Genomic DNA, 11867 nt, shown 5'->3' on the forward strand with positions numbered 1-11867 from the left:
CCAGGCCGGGTTGGATTCCCTGGGATAGCGGGAGGTGTCCCTGCCCATGGAATGGGATGGGATTTGAGGTCCTTTCCCACCCAGCCCATCCCAGAGTTCCATGAAATGATCCCTGAGTTGCTCCCAGTGGATCCACATTTAAAACCCTGCTGGGAAATGGCCGCTCCAGCCGCATTCCCGGCAGGAATCGAGGGCTCTCCGGAGCCAGCCCTCCCTTCCCAGCTATTTTTGGGCCCTTTTTGATTCCCTCATGCTGAGTCAGGGAAGGAAACGGGAGAAAAACACCGGAATGGCAGAGGGAGAGCCGACGGTTCTGCGGGGGATGGATCCCAAATTCCCACTCCGGGAGCCAGCCCAGCCCTGCCCTTCCCTGCCCATTCCCATTCCCCATTCCCAGGGGTTGGGTCGGTCCACAGGGGCAGCAGCAATCCCAAAATTATCGGGATCGAGGAGGGGTTTAGGTCGGAAAATCCCCCGGAGGCCGCGGAGTCCAACCGGCAGCGCCGAGGCCACGTCCCGGCCCCGTGTCCCCAAGGGCCACTTCCACAGGGATTTTCCACCTTCCCAGGGATAAGGACTCCCCAGACCTCCCCCTGGTGCCACCAGGCCCAGCAGGGATCGTTCCCTTTGGGAGAAGCTGCTCCTCCCGGATCAGGAATTCCGGCTGTTCGGAGCTGGAGGCGGGAAACCCAAGCAGTGGGGACAAGATTCCTGTCGGGATCCTCCCGGTGCTTCCCGGTGTTTGTGGAGCCTCAGCAGCTCCACAGAGCTGGGAAGGGGCTGGAGAACCTGGAACGGCTGAGGGAGCTGGGAAAGGGCTGGAGAACTGGGAATGGCTGCAGGAGCTGGGAAGGGGCTGGAGAACCTGGAATGGCTGAGGGAGCTGGGAAAGGGCTGGAGAACTGGGAATGGCTGCAGGAGCTGGGAAGGGGCTGGAGAACAGGGAATAAGGGAGCTGGGAAGGGGCTGGAAAAGCAGGAAGGGCTGAGGGAGCTGGGAAGGGGCTGGAGAACAGGGAATGAGGGAGCTGGGAAGGGGCTGGGGAACCGGGAATATCTGAGGGAGCTGGGGGGGCTCATCCCGGAGAAAAGAGGGATCAGGAGGGACCTTTTCCTGCCCCACAACTCCCTGACAGGAGGGGGGAGCTGGGGGGGGGTCCCCAATTCCCAGGGAACAAGGGACAGGAGGAGAGGGAACGGCCTCCAGCTGGGCCAGGGGAGGGGCAGGTGGGATATTGGGAACAATTCCCACATGGAAAGGGCTGTCAGGCACTGGAATGAACTTCCCAGGGCAGGGCTGGAGTCGCCATTCCCGGAGGGATCTCAGATCCCTGTGGATGTGGCCCTTGGGGACACGGGTCAGGGGTGGCCTGGGCAGTGCTGGGAATGCTTGGACTCCGTGATCCCAGAGGGATTTTCCAACCTGAACCATCCCTAAGGATTCTGTGCCATCCTGGCACTGTCCCAGCTTCCCCCAATTCCCTGGAATGTTCAGGTCTGGGATCTTTCCTGCTCCCCCAAACCCGACTGGGAGCAGGAGCCTGAGGGATTTTGGGAGCCCTTCCCAAATCTCTCCCCCGGACACAGCTCCTGCTTCGGGGGGGGGTTTAACCTTCCTTGGAAAAATTCCATCCTCTCCTCACTGCGTGGCCGATTTAGGGGTTTCTCAGGAAGCAAAATAACAGATAAGGGGCTTTGGGAAGTGCAGTGGCTGGAAAAGCTCCTGGGAATCCCACGGAACAGCGGGGCCGAGACCTTTCTGCATCCAGGGATTTTCCAGCCCCGGCCCATCCTCTGCTCCCGTGGGAAACCCCAGGGAGCCACCAGGGAAGATATTCCCACCTGGAATATGCCCTGGAACATCCCAGGAGCTCCCCTGCCCAATTCCAGCTCCAGAGGGACCCCCCTGCCTGGAGCCACTGATGGAATTTGGGAGTTCTGCCCGGAATCCCGGGAACTGCAAACCCAGGGGAGTTTGTGCCGCGGTCAGAAATCAGGGAATCCTTAGGGCTGGAAAAGAGCTCCGAGATCTCCGGGCCCAGCCTTTGCTCCATCCCTTCCTGGTGCAGCCCCAGCTTTCCAGGGCCGGGCTTTGGAAAAGGGGCTGGGGTGGGAATTCTGCTGCAAATTCCTTGGATTTGGCTCAATCGGTCAGGAAAGAATGTGGAGGTTGGTGGTTCGGGGCTTAAAAATGAGGATTTCCTTTCTCCTTTCCTTCCATTTCCCCTTTCCTCTTTCCCTTTCTCCTTTCCTTCCTCTCCCCTTTCCTTCCCTTCCCTCTTTCCTTTCCCTTCCTCCTTTCCTTTCCTTTCCCCTTTCCTTACTCCTTTCTCCTTTTCCCTTCTCTTCCCTCTTTCCTTTCACTTTTCCTTTCCTTTTTCTTTCCTCTTTCTTTTCCTTTCCCTCTCCTTTCTCCTTTCCTTTCCCTTTCTCCTTTCTTTTCCCCTTTCTTTACTCCTTTCTCCTTTCCCCTTTCCCTTCCTTCCCTCTTTCCTTTCACTTTTCCTTTCCTTCCCTCTTTCCTTTCACTTTTCCCTTCCTTTTCCCTTTCCTTCCCATTTCCTTCTCCTTTCCTTTCCATTTCCTTCTCCTTTCCTTTCCTTCCCATTTCCTTCTCCTTTCCTTTCCTTCCCATTTCCTTCTCCTTTCCTTTCCTTCCCATTTCCTTCTCCTTCCCTTTCCTTCCCATTCCCTTCTCCTTCCCTTTCCTTCCCATTCCCTTCTCCTTCCCTTTCCTTCCCATTCCCTTCTCCTTCCCTTTCCTTCCCATTTCCTTCTCCTTCCCTTTCCTTCCCATTTCCTTCTCCTTTCCTTCCCATTTCCTTCTCCTTTCCTTCCCATTCCCTTCTCCTTTCCTTTCCTTCCCATTCCCTTCTCCTTTCCTTCCCATTCCCTTCTCCTTTCCTTTCCTTTCTCCTTTCTCCTTTCCTTTCCTTTCCTTTCCCCTCCCTTTCCCTTCCATTCCCTTTCCCTTCTCCCCGACAAAGATCCCTGAGGTCAGAAAAACCCTCCAGGAAGGAGGAATTTCCCCCCCCCCTCCAGGGAAGGAAAAGCTGAGCCACGAGCCCAGCAGGATTTTCCCAGCGGAGACAAACTTTTGTTTCCTGAACATTCAGCGCCAAAAACACGGAATTTTGACCCATTTTTTAATTAACCTCCTCCCGAAGGAATCACCATTCCCAGCCCACAGCCGAGGATCCCATTCCCAGGAGAAACCCCGGAGTAGACACAACACACCTAAACCGGGGGGAAGGGGGTTGTTCACCCAGCCAGGGAGCCCCTGGAATTCGCCCCGGAGCGGGAATTCCCGGGATAAAAGGGGAGGAGAAGCCGCCTCACCTCGTCGAAGCGCGCCTCGTCCTCGCAGTTCTCCAGCACCCGCGTGTAGAACGAGAGCCCTGGGAAGGGAAGAGCAGGGAAAACACGTGGATTCCGGGAAAAGGGATTCCAGGGGACTCCCGGGATTGGGATCTGTGGGAGGCTGGGAAAAGGTGGAGGCGGGAGAGCACCGCGGGAATGGGGAAGGGAAAAGGGGGCGGGGGGGGGGGGTCACTGCCCAGCCCGGGGGGTCGATCCCGGTCCAGCTCCCACCCACGGGCACCAAACGCCTCATTAACCCCCCCCAAGGGCTCGTTAAGCCCTGCAGGGTAATTAAGGTTTGCTCTGCAGGGTAATTAAGGTTTGCTCTGCAGGGTAATTAAGGTTTGCTCTGCAGGGTGTTAATTGGGGGGTAAATCCTGTCCCGGGGGAACGGGGGAGGGGGGTCGGGGGGAATCCTGGAGAGGATCCGGGAGCTCCCTGAGTTTTGGGGTGTTGGGAATACGGGTCTGCACAGCCCTGGAGGGGGATTCCCACCCCAGGGGTGGGATTTTGGAAGTGGATTCTCCCCCAGGAAAGCAGCCCCGGGTGCCGCACGGAGCGGAGGATCGGCGGCAGCGTGGGATGGGTTGGGAGGGAAGGGACCTCAAATCCCATCCCATTCCATGGGCAGGGACACCTCCCGCCATCCCAGGGAATCCAACCCGGCCTTGGACACTCCCAGGGCTCCAGGGGCAGCCACAGCTTCTCTGGGAATTCCAGCCCAGCCCCTCCCCACCCTCCCAGCCAGGAATCCCTTCCCAATCTCCCCCCCAAATCTCCCCTTTCCCACTGGGATCCATTCCCTGGGGCCTGGCATTCCAGGCCCTGAGCCCCAGTCCCTCTCCAGCTCTCCTGGAGCCCCTTCAGCCTCTGGAATGTGCTCCAAGCTCTCCTGGGATCCTTCCCAAATCCAGCCTGGCCATTCCCAGCTTTCCCAGCCCAGATCCAAAGGTTCTCCAGCCCTTGGAGCAGCTCCATGTCCCTACTCCTGCTGTTCCACGCCCATGGAGCAGCGATTCCTGTCCCTGTCTGCGTTGGGAATCCCATCCCACCCCACAGAAAGCAGGAGGGATCCGTCCCTGGGTCCCTTTGCAGTGGGAGCTCCCAGGGCACAAGGAGGGAGGGTGGGAATCCATCCCCCATCCCGTGGGAATCGCGGGTCTCCCACCCGGAGTCCCCCGGCACGAGATCTTCAGGAAAAGGAGGGAAAACTTCCCCTGCTCCGTCCCTGCACCCCCTCATCCCAACCCCAGCCGGTCTGGGCAGTGCCAGGCTCCAGCCAGACCCCAGCCCCGGGATGGTTGGAATTCCCCGGGGGACAGTTTTCCTGGCGGGAAGGGAAAAGCCCCGGAGTGGTTCCGGATTAAACGGGAGCGTTTCCATGAGTTCCCTCCTGCGGGGTTGTGGAATGGCTGTTGGCTGGGATATTGCCTGGGGGGTCCCACCGAGACCCTCTGGGTTAATTGTGGATTTAATCAGGTTTTCCTGGGATTCCCAGCCCGGCTGGAAACCTGATTAAATCCATAATTAACTCCCGGGCTCGGCTGCGCTCCCTGGGATTCCACGGCAGCAGCCTCTCCTCCCAATTCCCAGGGCTCAGCCTGGAGATGGATCCAGGGGGAGCTTGGAGCACATTCCAGAGCCTGAAGGGGCTCCAGGAGAGCTGGAGAGGGACTGGGGATCAGGGCCTGGAATGCCAGGCCCCAGGGAATGGATCCCAGTGGGAAAGGGGAGATTTGGGGGGGAGATTGGGAAGGGATTCCTGGCTGGGAGGGTGGGGAGGGGCTGGGCTGGAATTCCCAGAGAAGCTGTGGCTGCCCCTGGATCCCTGGGAGTGTCCCAGGCCGGGTTGGATCCCCTGGGATAGCGGGAGGTGTCCCTGCCCATGGAATGGGATGGGATTTAAGGGCCCTTCCCGCCCAAACCATTCCAGGATTCCACGCACAGGGGGTGTTACCTGGGGGAAGACATTCCAAGGGGGACAATCTCCCCCCAAAATGCGTCTCCTAAGGGCGGGATTTGACATTCCAAGGCTGGGGGTCCTCCCTATCCCATCCCCTCCCAATCCAGGTGCTGTTTCCTTCCAGCCACTTCATTCCCTGCTTCCTTCCAGCCCCGTCATTCCCAGGGGGATCAGTGAGTGATGTCCCTCATTAACACCAATCCAGGAGGAATCCCAGCAGCCCTTTGGGAGCCCTCAGGGATCAATTAGCTACAGCTCCCTAATTGCTCCGGGACACAACTCCCCTCCTCCATAAATCCTGGACTAGGAACGGGAATTCCCGTGGGAAAGGGACTCCGTGGGATCTCAGACCCTGCCGGGCCACAGGAGCGTCCCCAAAACGGGCTGGATGCGGGAATTTCACCGTTTTCCTGCTTTTCCCTTAAAGCCAGATGGATAAATCAAGTATTCCCAGGGAATCCCTGGTTTCTGGAAGCCCATCCCTGGTTTGGTTCCCTCTGTGGAGCAAAAGGGGGGGGAGAACTCCGACCACAACAGATCCAGGGATTCGGGGCCCTTCGGCATCACCAACATCCCAAATTATTCCCAGGTCTCCCAGAGCTCCGGCCACAACAGATCCAGGGATTTGGGGCCCTTTGGAATCAACAAGATCCCAAACCATTCCCAGATCTCCCAAAGCTCCAGCACAACAAATCCAGGGATTTGGAGCCATTCAGAGCCACCACGGCATCACCAACATCCCAAACCATTCCCAGAGCTCCGGGACAACAAATCCAGGGATTTGGAGCCCTTCGACATCACCAAAATCCCGAATCATTCCCAGGTCTCCCAGAGCTCCGGCACAACAGATCCGGGGATTCGGGGCCCTTTGGAATCACCAACATCCCAAACCGTTCCCAGAGCTCCCAGAGCTCCAGCCACAACAGATCCAGGGATTCGGGGCCCTTTGGCATCCCCAACATCCCAAACCATTCCCAGAGCTCCAGCCACAACAGATCCAGGGATTCAGGGCCCTTCGGGGCCCTTCGGCATCCCCAACATCCCAGACCATTCCCAGATCTCCGGTGGAGAACCAGGAGAGTCACAAAGGCAAAGCTCAACCCCTTCCCGTCCTCCCAGGGCACAGGGATCCCCTCGGGAATTTGGGGAGTCCAATCCAACGCCGTGGTGGGAGAGGAATCCCGGATATTCCGGGGTGGGAATGGATTTTGTCCCCTGTGCAGGGGCAGATCCCGCCTTTCCCGTCCCCTTCCAGAGCGGGATAACCTCCCCTCTCTCCCTGGCTGCTCCCACGGATCCAGAATTCCCGTTTTCCCGGGATAACCTCCCCTCTCTCCCTGGCTGCTCCCACGGATCCGGAATTCCCGTTGCTCCCGTCTGCAAACACCAACCGTGCGGCTGCAGCTCCCTGGGAGCGCCAGAATTCCCGGGAGAAGGGGAGCAGCGTCATTCCCTCGCCATCCCAAGTGGCTGTCAGCCTCGGGAATGCTTCCCTCCGGGATCCATCAGTCTCGGGAATGCTTCCCTCCGGGATCTCCCAGCCTCGGGAATGCTTCCCTCCGGGATCTCCCAGCCTCGGGAATGCTTCCCTCCGGGATATATCAGCCTCGGGAATGCTTCCCTCCGGGATCTCCCAGCCTCGGGAATGCTTCCCTCCGGGATATATCAGCCTCGGGAATGTTTTCCCCTGGGATCTGCCTCCCTCCTCTCCCACCTGAGCTGAGCAAACTCCCGCTCCGGGAGCTCTGGGAGCAGCGGGAATGTGCAGGGAGACGCTGGGAGCAGCGGGAATGTGCAGGGAAAAGCCTCTCCTGGGGAATTTTACGGGGAGACCCCTCCCCCGAAGGGTGATTTTGGGGGTGCAGAGCCCGGGATGGGCATGGATTTCATGGATTTGTCTCCTCGTGTCCAAGGGGGAGCTCTGGGCTCACGGAATCCTGGAATGGTTTGGGTGGGAAGGGACCTGGATCTCGTATCCATGGGCAGGGACACCTCCCGCTGTCCCAGGTGGCTCCAGCCCGGCTCTGGACAATTCCAGGGATCCAGGAGCAGCCACAGCTTCTCTGGGAATTCCAGCCCAGCCCCTCCAGCCAAGAATTCCTTCCCAAAATCCCCCTGGCAGTGGGAAGCCGTTCCCCCTCGTCCCGTGCAGATTCCCGAGCCGGGATGGATCCTGCCTTTCCCGCAGGGATTTCGGGTGGGACTCAGGACCGGGAACGTTCGGAACTGGAAATCTGGGTCCTCCCAGGGCTCGCTGGGAAAACCCACAGTGGCCTTTTCCCGGCCTTTTCCCGGGATTATGGAGGGGGTTCAGGGTTGGGATTTCTCCAGGCTCCCACCTCTTCCCGGGAATGTCACCGCTGCTGGGAGGCAGGACAGGGAAATGAGGGTAAATTGTCCCTTTTCCATGATTCCCGCTCGTTCAGGGAGAAGTGCAGGGAAGGCTCTTCCAGGCAGCCTTGGAAGCTGTTCCAGGCGGCGCTGGAATCACCTGTTCCCTCGCTCTCCCGGCGATGGAATTGCTGTTCCCGACCTCATCCCACACCCGCCTCTGCCTCGGATTCCCCGGAGCGGGGATCCAGCGCCGCGCTGGGAGCCCGCCCCGACCTGTCCCAGCCCCTCGGGAAGGGGTCGGGAAAGCCCCGGGAAAGCTCCGGGAGCCGCCGAGGGGCCAAAACCCCGCGGAGGTTTTCGCTCCTTCCGCGGCTTCCCGTGGAAAAAACCTTCGGAGCGGCCGCAGGGCTGGGGCTGCGGCATTCCCGGAGAAATCCCGGCTCCGGGATCCCAGCGCGAGGCGGGATCTGTCCCGGGCCCATCCCGGGGGACACTCGGTGGGCCCGGCTCTGCCACCCCATCGCGGCGGGAGCTCCCTCCCTCCCTCCCTCCCTCCGCCGGGAATTTCCCCCCCTGGGGCTTCACCCGCTTTTCCCGGGATGAATCCCGGGACGATTCCCCCCGCCCGGGGGGGGCCGCGGTGCTCGGAGAACCACCGGGAGCGCAGTTTCGGGGGGCCTCCCGCGGGGGGGAGGGGGGTGTGCAGCCCATCCCGGTGTCCCGATCCCACCCCCCTGAGCCGCGGGGGGAGCTGAGGCGGGGGCGGGGACCCCCCAAAATCCCCCCCGTACCTCGGAAGGCCGCCTTGGCGATGCGGTCGGCTCTGCCGCGGAGCCCGCACACGGTGCGGAGGTGCAGCTGCAGGGCCATGCCGGGGCCGCCGGGGGCCGGGCGGGGCCCGGGACGGTGCTCGGGGCCCGGGACGGGGCCCGGGACGGTGCTCGGGGCCCGCGGCGGAGCCCCAGTCGCGGTGCTCGGTGCCTGGCTCCCGGTGCGGGATCCGGCTCCCGGGGCTCGGTGCCTGGCTCCCGGTGCGGGATCCGGCTCCCGGGGCTCGGTGCCTGGCTCCCGGTGCGGGATCCGGCTCCCGGGGCTCGGTGCCTGGCTCTGGGTGCGGGATCCGGCTCCCGGTGCTCGGTTCGGTGCCTGGGTCCCAGTGCTCGGGTCCCGGGGCTCGGTGCCTGGCTCCCGGTCCGGTGTTCGGTGCCCGAATCCCGGTGCCCGGTTCGGTGCCTGGTTCCCGGTGCTCGGTGCCCGAATGCCGGTGCTCGGTGGCTGGCTGCGCGTCCGGTGCCCGAATCCCGGTGCTCGGTGCGCGAATCCCGGTGCCCGGTTCGGTTCTGGGCTCCGGGTGCTCGGTGCCCGAATCCCGGTGCTTGGTGCCCAAATCCCGGTGCTCGGTGCCCGAATCCTGGTGCCCGGTTCGGTTCCTGGCTCCTGGTGCTCGGTGCCCGAATCCCAGTCCCCGGTTCGGTGCCCGGTTCCCGGTGCGATGCCCGGTCCCCGGTGCGATGCCCGGTGCCCGGTCCCCGGTACGATGCCCGGTGCCCGGTCCCCGGTACGATGCCCGGTGCCCGGTCCCCGGTACGATGCCCGGTGCCCGGTCCCCGGTACGATGCCCGGTGCCCGGTGCGGTTCCCGGTGCGGTTCCCGGTGCTGGTGTCCCCGCGGCGCTCCGGAGCGCGGTGCGGAGCTCAGAGCCCGGTGCGGAGCTTCCCCCTCCCAGCGCTCAATTATTCAACAGCTGGGCCGCCTCTCCCCTCCTCCTCGTCCTCCTCCTCCTCCTCCTCCTCCTCCTCCTTCTCCTCCTTCTTCTCCTCCTCCTCCTTCTCCTCTCCCTCCTCCTCTTCTCCCTCCTCTCCCTCTCCTCCCTCTCCCTTCCCCTCCCTCTTCCTTCCCTTTCCCGTCCCTCCCCAGCCGCGGGATGTTTCCATGGGAGAAACTGAGGGAGAGAAGTGGGGGGTGAAACCTTCCCAAATCATGGAATTACAGGGCTTGGAAAAGCCCCCTGAGACCGCCGAGTCCAACCGTCCCCCACCCCTGACCCGTGTCCCCAAGGGCCACATCCACAGGGATCAGAAATCCCTCCGGGAATGGCGACTCCAGCCCTGCCCTGGGAAGTTCATTCCAGTGCCTGACAGCCCTTTCCATGGGGGAATTGTTCCCAATATCCCACCTGCCCCTCCCCTGTCCCTTGTTCCCTGGAAATTGGGAACACCCCCCCCGGCTCCCCCCTCCTGTCAGGGAGTTGTGGGGCAGGAAAAGGTCCCTCCTGATCCCTCTTTTCCCCGGGATGATGACCCCCTGGAAATGGAAGATGGAAATGGATACTAAAGCACTGGGAATCTGTTTCCAAGGCCGGGTTCTGCTGGAGCCTGGAGCGGGAAAGGCCACCGAGTTCATTCCTAAGGGCAGGAGATCGAGGAAACTCGGGATGAGCCGCGTCTGCCGCTCCTCATTAGGTGCTTAATTACCTCCGGGCGGGGAGGAGCCGCGGGGGAAGGAAGCGGCGGGATGGGAGCCAGGTGTGGATGAGGGATCGGGAAAAGGCGGGATGGGGGCGGCACCGCTGCCCGTGAGGGAATCCTGGAATCACGGCCTGGTTTAAACTCACCCGGTGCCACCCCCTGCCATGGGCAGGGACACCTCCCACCATCCCGGGCTGCTCCAAGCCCCGTCCGACCTGGCCCGGGACACTCCCAGGGATCCGGGGGCAGCCACAGCTTCTTTGTCACCCCTTTGTCACCGAGCGGCTCCAGCGGGACACGAACCCGCGGGAGATCCCTGGAATGCTGCTCCCCCTTCCTGCCGAGCCAGCAGGAAATGTCAACGCTCTGCTGAACCCAACGAGGGATCCGAAATCCTGCTGAAAGCCCAAAATTCAGACAGTCCCCTGGCACCTCCCAGCTGTGGGGTGACCCTGCCAGAGCCTGAAGGGGCTCCAGGAGAGCTGGAGAGGGACTGGGGATCAGGGCCTGGAATGCCAGGCCCCAGGGAATGGATCCCAGTGGGAAAGGGGAGATTTGGGGGGGAGATTGGGAAGGGATTCCTGGCTGGGAGGGTGGGGAGGGGCTGGGCTGGAATTCCCAGAGAAGCTGTGGCTGCCCCTGGATCCCTGGCAGTGTCCCAGGCCGGGTTGGATTCCCTGGGATAGCGGGAGGTGTCCCTGAACATGGCAGAGGGTGACCCTGGGTTATTTGGAATGTCCCTTCCCAACCAAACACAGTCACACAGTCCCAGAATCCCAGAATCAGCGGGGTTGGAAAAGCCCTCTGAGATCATGGAGTCCAACCCTTGATCCAACCCCGCTGTGGTTCCCAGCCCATGGCACTGATGCCACATCCAGTCTGTCCTTAAACACCTCCAGGGACGGAGAATCCACCCCCTCCCTGGGCAGCCCATTCCAAGGGCTGATCCCTCTCCATGGAAAGAATTCCTTCCCGATATCCAGCCTGCCCCTCCCCTGGCACAGCTGGAGGCCAAGCCCTCTTGTCCTGGGAGCAGAGCCCGATCCCACCCGGCCCCCCCTCCTGGCAGGGAGTTATGGGGGTGGGAAAAGCTCCCTCCTGACCCCTCTTTTCCCTGGGATGAGCCCCCCCAGCTCCCTCAGCCTCTCCTCACGGGAATTGTGCTCCAGTCCCTTCCCTGGCCCTGCTCCAGCCCCTCCATGTCCTTCCCGAGCTGAGGGCCCAGAGCTGGACACAGCACTCCAGGGGTGGCCTCACGGGGCCACAATCCCTTCCCTGCTCCTGCTGCCACCCTGATCCCGATCCAGGCCAGGATCCATCGGCCCTCTTGTCCCCCTGGGCACACTCTGGCTCCCTTCAGCTCCCTGTCCATCCCCACTCCCAGCTCCCTTCCTGCCTGGCTGCTCTCCAGCCCCTCTGGCCCAGCCTGGAGCTGCCGGGGGTTGTTGTGGCCAAAGGGCAGGACCCGGCCCTTGGCCCTGTGGAACCTCATCCCGTTGGAATCAGCCCCTGGATCCAGCCTGGGCAGGTCCCTCTGCAGAGCCCTCCTGCCTTCCAGCAGATCCAGACTCCCCCCCAGCTCGGTGTCACCTGGGATGTGCTGGTGGTGGGACTCCATCCCCTCATCCAGGTCACAAATGCAGACATGGAACAGGACTGGGCCCAGCACCGGATCCCAACGGGATCCAGCTCCATCCCCACCACCCTCTGGGCCCAGCGCTGGGACACCCCTGGTGCCCAGAT

At 61.9% G+C, this 11867-nt stretch overlaps 1 protein-coding gene across 1 annotated transcript in view; it reads right to left on the reverse strand.

The window, feature by feature from the left end:
* The window catches only part of OTOF (otoferlin), a 134719-nt gene extending 125542 nt beyond the window's left edge, over positions 1 to 9177 (reverse strand). The window contains exons 1-2 of the mRNA XM_064651246.1: positions 8448 to 9177; positions 3339 to 3397 (exon numbers count right to left, since the gene is read on the reverse strand). Of these exons, the coding sequence (XP_064507316.1) occupies positions 3339 to 3397; positions 8448 to 8526 (138 nt within the window). The 5' untranslated portion in view covers positions 8527 to 9177. The remainder of the gene's footprint in view (positions 1 to 3338; positions 3398 to 8447) is intronic.
* Positions 9178 to 11867: the final 2690 nt, after the last annotated feature.

This window comes from Pseudopipra pipra, chromosome 3 (genome assembly GCF_036250125.1).
Source record: "Pseudopipra pipra isolate bDixPip1 chromosome 3, bDixPip1.hap1, whole genome shotgun sequence".
Taxonomy (NCBI): domain Eukaryota; kingdom Metazoa; phylum Chordata; class Aves; order Passeriformes; family Pipridae; genus Pseudopipra; species Pseudopipra pipra.